Source organism: Grampus griseus, assembly GCF_964374135.1.
Source record: "Grampus griseus genome assembly, chromosome: 20".
Classification (NCBI taxonomy): Eukaryota; Metazoa; Chordata; class Mammalia; order Artiodactyla; family Delphinidae; genus Grampus; species Grampus griseus.
The window spans coordinates 14009269-14017485 of NC_139014.1; the positions used below are offsets into that span (position 1 = coordinate 14009269).

Below are 8217 nucleotides of genomic sequence, written 5' to 3' on the forward strand. Positions count from 1 at the left end.
ACGTGACAAAGTCAGGCTCCGCCTTACCGCCTTGGTTGGTTATGGGCGTGAAGGCTCTCTGGAGACGTAAACATCTCCAAGTGGACAGAGTGGGTTAGCCTGGCCTGGCCATTTTATTGTTTGGGCTGTACCGGTAAAAGGGCGCGGTAGCTTCCTTGAAGTGTGAAAGACGAGAAAAAGGTGAAGTCAAAAGAGTGCAAGCTGAGGCATCCCAGTGGTGGGTGGCCGGGTGGGTCCACCCTTGTAAGGGGCGAAAAACGGGCGACGCTGAGGGAGGGGCCGCGGGGGGAGGGGCGATAACATGGCGGATTCCGGAACGCCGGCTGGCGTTGCGGCCTCTGCGCAGGGGCGGAGTGATTAGGTCATAGAGCGGCTCCCAGCATACTCTGCGGCGGAGGAGGCGGTCCAGGCTATAAAACCGGCTGCCGGGACGCCGCCGGCACCTCATTCATTTCCACCGGTCTTTTGTCGGTAGCACCGGTTCTTGTCATCGCCGTCCGTCCGCCTCTGCCGCCCCCGCAAGGCTTTGCTGTCGCTTCCTCCAGCGACTTGCCGCGCTCGATTCTCTCCGCTTCGCTTCCCGCCAACCGCAACCATTGACGCCATGTCGGGTTATTCGAGTGACCGAGACCGCGGCCGGGATCGAGGGTGAGTGTGGGAACCGACCTGTCAGGCCCGGCGGGTGGGGGATGGGAGGCCGATGAGGGTTGCGGGGGGCAGGGTGGCGGTGGAAACTCGCCTTCTTCAGCCTATCCTTGGGCCTTCTTCATTGAAGAAGGTTTGCGCCATTTTGATATTTGTCCAAAACTGGGAGTTTCCTGTTAACGATTTTCAAGAACGCCTTTTGTGTGGGAGGGGGGCATCGCGGCCTCGATGATTTAGCAGCTGTTGGGAGAATTTCGAGGATCGTATTTTTAGGGAAGGAAAGCGCAGTGCTTCGAGGCAAAGTCGCCGCTCTTAGGTGCAACCTTTCGGGAGGAGTTTTAGGGGCCTCGGGGATTCTGTGGGTGCCGAGGGGGCCGCCTCCGAAGCCGTTAATGCGGCGAGGGCAGGAGGTATCTCGGGAGTCGGCCATGTGGCTGAGCCGTGGGTAGAAAATGCCGGCGGCGGACATGGCGGCGGCGCCTTTGTTACCCCGCCCGGCGGAGGAGCTCAAAATGGCAGCGTCGAGAAAATGTGGCGCAGAGAGAAATGCGAGACAAAGGGGGAAGCGCCGCCCCAGCGGGAACGCCGCCCGGCCGACTCCGCCCGGGTCGGGACTCCTCCCCCGGTAGTCTCCAGCTCCTCCTCCTCTTTTTCTTTGCGTTATATAATTTCGCTTTCTCGGTCGGGAGTCCTTCTGCGGGATCCCCCCAACTCGATTGGCTTGCGTGACTGTTTCCGAGACCACCTTCCTTGTTCTGCTTTCATTGCCTGTGTTGTTCCGTTATCCATTAAAACCGAAGCTCTGTTGCTTGAGGATGGCTGGTAAATAGCGTCATTATTAAGCTGCTTTCTTCTTTCTTTATTGTCGTTCTTAGACATTTAATTTTTAGTCTTGTGGAAAAGATTAGTAGCCACCAGCTGTTGTCTATCCTTGTAATCGGAACTAGTGTTCGGGCAGCCAGTTTCCGACCTGGTAAATCCCGGGCTGTTGATTTGGCTTCAGTGGTGTGGACTTCGCAAAACGCGAAATGAGGGAGATGCGGTGCTTATTGTGGCTTTTGAAAGAATGACCAATCGCTAAGGACAACTGGGTCTTCCATCTCCAATCTTTTATTGATCTTTAGCATATGCTCACGGATGGTAAGTAAGTCTGTATGTGTTTGAAAATGTAACTTTTTTTTTTTAATTTTAGGTTTGGTGCCCCTCGATTTGGAGGAAGTAGGGCAGGGCCCTTATCTGGAAAGAAGTTTGGAAACCCTGGGGAGAAACTGGTTAAAAAGAAGTGGAATCTTGATGAGCTGCCCAAATTTGAGAAGAATTTTTATCAGGAACACCCTGATTTGGCTAGGCGTACAGCAGTGAGTAATTTCATGTGGCTTCTTCAGGCTATAACTCATTAACTTTTCAGTGAATCAAAATCTGACTAGAAATTTCTCACAAATTTTGGGGAACTCAGGTTTTCCAAGTAAGTAGTTGGGGAAGAGGTGTTACTCACTTTTGGAGATATGGGACGTTGACTTTTACGTGGAAGAATTGAGTGTAACATAATAGGTGGTTCTTGTACTACATGCAGTTTTCTGTATGGATCCAAATTTTTGAAGGTCATCTTAAAGTAGATAATTATAAATCAGGGCCTTATTTTTAGTTAGTGGGAGTTATGAGACTTCACTGGATTATTATGATTTGTTTTGTAGCAAGAGGTAGAGACATACAGAAGAAGCAAGGAAATTACAGTCAGAGGTCACAACTGTCCAAAGCCAGTCCTGAATTTTTATGAAGCAAACTTCCCTGGTAAGTGCTAGTTTTCCTCACTTTGTTTTTCTTTTTAATTCTTTTTTTCTTGGCATTACTGATTTTTAATTGCTGTCAATAATTACAGCAAACGTCATGGATGTGATTGCAAGGCAGAACTTTACTGAACCCACAGCTATTCAAGCTCAGGGATGGCCAGTTGCTCTAAGTGGATTGGATATGGTTGGGGTAGCACAAACTGGATCTGGGAAGACGTTGTCTGTAAGTTTGGGAGAACTTTTGAGTTATGTGACATGTGCTAGAGAAAATTGGTTGGGAATTAAAAGAAACTAGAAGTATTTGAATATAACTTCTGTTGTTTGCTTTTTCCCTGAACAGTATTTGCTGCCTGCCATTGTCCACATCAATCATCAGCCATTTCTAGAGAGAGGTGATGGGCCTATTGTAAGTTTACATATATATTCTATCAGTTTTTGGTTAGAAGTGTAGAAATTTGTGGAATGTATAGCAAAAGTCAATTTGTGCTGGTTTTACATAGAGATGTTAGTGATCTTATCCAATTAACCTAGAGACAAAGTTGCTTTGGGTATTGACAGAGTAAGTCATCTGCCAGTGTGTAACACTAGTAAGTTGTCACTCTAAAACTAGAATCCAGGACTCTGCTAAAGGTGTTCCACTTTTTCTTTCATAGTGCTTGGTGCTGGCACCAACTCGGGAACTGGCCCAACAGGTACAGCAAGTAGCTGCCGAATACTGTAGAGCATGTCGCTTGAAGTCCACTTGTATTTATGGTGGTGCTCCCAAGGGACCACAGATACGTGATTTGGAGAGAGGTATGTAACAAGGTTTTTATTTGTCACTGGTGGTGCTGAAAGTTTTAAATGTCATGGTTGCATTTGTGTGTTTAATTGAAGGTGTGGAAATCTGTATTGCAACACCTGGAAGACTGATTGACTTTTTAGAATGTGGGAAAACCAATTTAAGAAGAACCACTTACCTTGTCCTTGATGAAGCAGATAGAATGCTTGACATGGGATTCGAACCCCAAATAAGGAAGATTGTGGATCAGATAAGAGTAAGTGCCCTTCAAATGTGTTCTCTTCAAATTTAGCTCTAAATCCATTCTTAGAATACAATGCTTTTTTTAAATCCAAAAATCTTTAGCCTGATAGGCAAACCCTAATGTGGAGTGCTACTTGGCCAAAAGAAGTAAGACAGCTTGCTGAAGATTTCTTGAAAGACTATATTCATATAAACATTGGTGCACTAGAACTGAGTGCAAATCACAACATTCTTCAGATTGTGGATGTGTGTCATGACGTAGAAAAAGATGAAAAGTAAGTTTGACTATATTGTTTCAAATGTTCTCTTAAAAGTGACTTTCAGTTGGGTGGAATCTGAATGTTAGTTAACTTGAAATTAGTCTGTCAGTCACTCTGAAAACTGTTTTGCTTCCTTCATTCAGGTACTCGTTGGCTATCACCGTTTTACTATAGCGCTCTTATAGTAAAAAGACTTGTGTGGTGTATTTAAGGATCTAAGGTAGAACTATTTGAAAGGTTAAGCAGGTGTTTTCTTTTTAATTTGTAGCCATGTAGATTAAAGTTAGTGTTTTGCTCATCATAACTGTGGACTTCTTTTAGAATTCACAATTTTTTGTTTCCTTCAAGGCTTATTCGTTTAATGGAAGAGATCATGAGTGAGAAGGAGAATAAAACCATTGTTTTCGTTGAAACCAAAAGAAGATGTGATGAACTCACTAGAAAAATGAGGAGAGATGGGTATGTGGACTCCTTCCATTGAAGCAGATATTTATTAGAGCTGAGTGTAGGGGAAGGGCAAACTTTAATCAGTGGTAGATTTGCGTTTCAAAGGTAGGAATAATCTGGTAGTATAGGTAAGACTGTATATACATTATTTCAGGCAAAATTAAAAGGGTCTGTGACCAAAAATGGTTTATCACTTGATTAAAATCTATGAGGTTTTAAATGAGACTACTAACGTAACTTTCCTTTAATTTAGGTGGCCTGCCATGGGTATCCATGGCGACAAGAGTCAACAGGAACGTGACTGGGTTCTAAATGGTAAGTATTTCAAGTGAAGTCCCCCCACCCCAAAAAAAACCCTACAATTTCCATTCACGTCAGTAATTATATATGTGCCTTTTTTTTGTTGTTTTTTCCAGAATTCAAACATGGAAAGGCTCCTATTCTGATTGCTACAGATGTGGCCTCCAGAGGGCTAGGTTAGTACAAACTCGAATTCATGGCTTGGTTTCTCAGAAGATCTCCATATAATTTTTTTAAAGAAAGTTTATTGCTTTCTTTAACCTCTGCATTTTTTCTAAGTTTTTTTCATATAAAGGTGCAGTCTTTGTGGCAAGGCCTAGGCATGACAATCGGAGGACTCGAGGGGGATGGAGGACTAGTGATCGGCTGGCTGCTTCCAGTCGATTAGAGAGGTGAAAAGCTGAAAGTGTGCCAGTAATCTTCAAAAGGCAGAACATACCACCTCTGCCCCGTAAACTGTTCTCTCCGGGGGAAAAAAATGGAAGTTATCCTCACAGTTCACTGCCGTGGTATTTATTCTGTCCCATGCTTTGCATGATTGCCATGGTACAGCATTGTTTCAAACTGTTTATTGTGATCTGTGGGTCTTTGAGTTTCAGTGAGTTTGCTGAAATGTCGAAGAAATATTTCCAAACTTCAATGTTCAATGAAATTTTTGTTCAAGTTTGAAATGGAGAGAGCAGCTTTAAAAGGTACTAAGCCTTTTACAAATTGGTGAGTACTGGCACATAAAATCTAGAGCAGGAGCAACTTCTCACACTTAGTCAGTGGGAAAAGAAAGCAGTGCTTTGAAAGTTCCTCCCTCACCTGCACAGTAGTCGTCATGTCGAGACCTGCCAGAGAGAGACACATTCTCAAGTGAATCCTGGCTTCTTGGAAGCGCTTGCCTAGACGAGACACAGTGCATAAAAACAACTTTTGGGGGACAGGTATGTTTTTCTTGCAGCTGCGGTTGTAAGGTCTTGGCAAGACAAGCAGTGTGGCCAGAATTTTGAACTTCTGATAAGTGTGTAATGCAAAGGACCGTGTATATTTTTGTTGAAAGGTCCTCAAAACGAGAGCACATGAGGAGGTTGCTGTGAACCTTTAATAGTGGCCCTACTGCGCAGAAGCATTCAGATGTCACTTGATGATCTGTAAGGGGATTGTTAATTTGGGAATGTGTTAGGGAATACACACGTCCTTTTGACAGGCTCCATCATTGGGTGGGTAATGAGGCATAAGGATGACGTGTGCTTTTTCTTTTTTTCTCCCCCCTCCCCCCCCTCCCACCCAACCTCAATGGTATTCCTACAGGGAATGGATAACCATTTTAACTGTATTTTTTGCAGCCCATACCTTCTTGGGAATACAATTGTCTAACTTTTTATTTTTGGTCTGGCTGTTGTGGTGTGCAAAACTCCGTACATTGCTATTTTGCCACACTGCAACACCTTACAGATGTGGAAGATGTGAAATTTGTCATCAATTATGACTACCCTAACTCCTCAGAGGATTATATTCATCGAATTGGAAGAACTGCTCGCAGTACCAAAACAGGCACAGCATACACTTTCTTTACACCTAATAACATAAAGCAAGTGAGCGACCTTATCTCTGTGCTTCGTGAAGCTAATCAAGCAATTAATCCCAAATTGCTTCAGTTGGTCGAAGACAGAGGTTCAGGTAAGACCAACCTTTGATAAGAAATGTCGGTGGTTTGGGGTCACCTAATTGCCTACAAATCAGTTTTAAATGGTATTGGCGGGTGAGTAAAATCTTCAGTGAAGAATGGAGTTGAAAAAATACTTAACAGATAGACCTAATTCTTTTGTTAGTAATGATTTATGCCATGGAAATAATCAAGTCTGCAATTTTTTTCTTGACAGGTCGTTCCAGGGGTAGAGGAGGCATGAAGGATGACCGTCGGGACAGATACTCTGCGGGCAAAAGGGGTGGATTTAATACATTTAGAGACAGGGAAAATTATGACCGAGGTTATTCTAGTCTGCTTAAGAGAGATTTTGGGGCAAAAACTCAAAATGGTGTTTACAGTGCTGCAAATTACACCAATGGGAGCTTTGGAAGTAATTTTGTGTCTGCTGGTATACAGACCAGTTTTAGGACTGGTAATCCAACAGGGACTTACCAGAATGGTTATGATAGCACTCAGCAATATGGAAGTAATGTTGCAAATATGCACAATGGTATGAACCAACAGGCATATGCATATCCTGCTACTGCAGCTGCGCCTATGATTGGTTATCCAATGCCAACAGGATATTCTCAATAAGACTTTAGAAGTATATGTAAATGTCTGTTTTTCATAATTGCTCTTTATATCGTGTGTTATCAGACAAGATAGTTATTTAAGAAACATGGGAAATGCAGAAATGACTGCAGTGCAGCAGTAATTATGGTGCACTTTTTCGCTATTTAAGTTGGATATTTCTCTACATTCCTGAAACAATTTTTAGGTTTTTTTTGTACTAGAAAATGCAGGCAGTGTTTTCACAAAAGTAAATGTACAGTGATTTGAAATAAAATAAATGAAGGCAATGCATGGCCTTCCAATAAAAAATATTTGAAGACTGAATTAAGTGGAAATGGTACTTTATTTTACATATATAATGTCATGTAAAACTTGGCTTAGATGGTCTTTTTTTAATCATAAAAACTTAAATTGAGTGCTCCTTTCTATAGTTTCGTTTTGGGAAGTGGGAAGATCAGAAGGCCCTTCTTCCTGTGATCTATTCCTATTTTAAGGATTAAAATGCGATTGATTTAGGTTGATTAACAATTCTAGGCTAGATTGCATAAAAGCTCTCTACTTCTCAACATCAGGTGAGTCATTTAATAGTTTCTTAGCAGAGTGGTGAAATGAGATACTAAAACATACAGGAAATAACTATAGCCCCACCCTCAGACTGCTTAGTGTGAGAACACAGATGACTTTTGTTCCTTCTGCAAAATTTATAATTAGAGAACTCTCCAAATAACTTATTTTTGAAGAGATTATATTTGTGCTCCTGGCCATGTTATGAATTAACTGAAATACTGAACGAAGCTGAAAAGACTACACCCTTAAAAAGATGGTTGGCCAAGAGCTAAGTTTGAATTTGTTTTCAGTGTTAGTGTAGGTAGTATAGAGAGAGGCTCGTTTCACAGGCTTCCTGGGACTCTTAACTGTAGTCACACTGGGAGTCATGAATGTCTAGTAATTCAGGGAACTCAAAATGTAAGGTGTATTTATGTTCAAATGAACATTAGGAAAATCCTCGAAATTAACGGTTAACCTAGAGGAAAGCCATGTTACCAAAAGCACGGAGACTACGATATAGGTCCTTCTGTTAGGGTCAACGTGGGTTTATTGCTAAAAAGATCCAGTGGGTAGCTTTAGGTTTAACTTTGGCTCACCAACCTTAAGACTTCCTTTCAGTGATGGCTAGAAGTAAGACCTGAATGTCTTCCCAGCAGCTCTGGTGTGTTTTTTGCAAGAAGAGAAAAGGTCTTTATGAGACTGCATTTAAATACTGATTATTAAAGTGAGGCTTTAATTGGTGTTAATGCCTTATGTCTAAACTGTAAGACTGAACTAGAATTTTCCTGGGGCAGGATAACGAGTGGTATTTTTAGGACTAATACATTGAAAACTGGTTCAGGCTCTAGTAATTGAACAGTTTTCAATAGCATGATTAGTCAAATTCATTATGACTTTTAACTTACAAGAAGCTTTTGGGGTAGGTTGGAGTATTTATTACATTTTCTGTTC

General features: G+C 42.3%; 1 protein-coding gene across 2 annotated transcripts; it reads left to right on the forward strand.

The window, feature by feature from the left end:
• The first annotated feature begins 47 nt into the window (after positions 1–47).
• On the forward strand, positions 48–7041 carry DDX5 (DEAD-box helicase 5). Of its 2 annotated transcripts, XM_082678029.1 has the most exons (14): positions 48–180; positions 476–648; positions 1838–2003; positions 2340–2436; positions 2525–2658; positions 2776–2841; positions 3089–3230; positions 3312–3472; positions 3562–3734; positions 4068–4178; positions 4420–4481; positions 4583–4642; positions 5907–6131; positions 6335–7041. In XM_082678029.1, the coding sequence occupies exons 2-14, from the start codon at positions 605–607 to the stop codon at positions 6736–6738; spliced, it is 1845 nt and encodes a 614-aa protein (XP_082534155.1). In that variant the 5' UTR covers positions 48–180; positions 476–604; the 3' UTR covers positions 6739–7041. The 2 variants fall into 2 exon arrangements, with proteins under 2 accessions (XP_082534155.1, XP_082534154.1); XM_082678028.1 differs by lacking the exon at positions 48–180 and having other exon boundaries at positions 423–648.
• The last annotated feature ends 1176 nt before the right edge of the window (positions 7042–8217 follow it).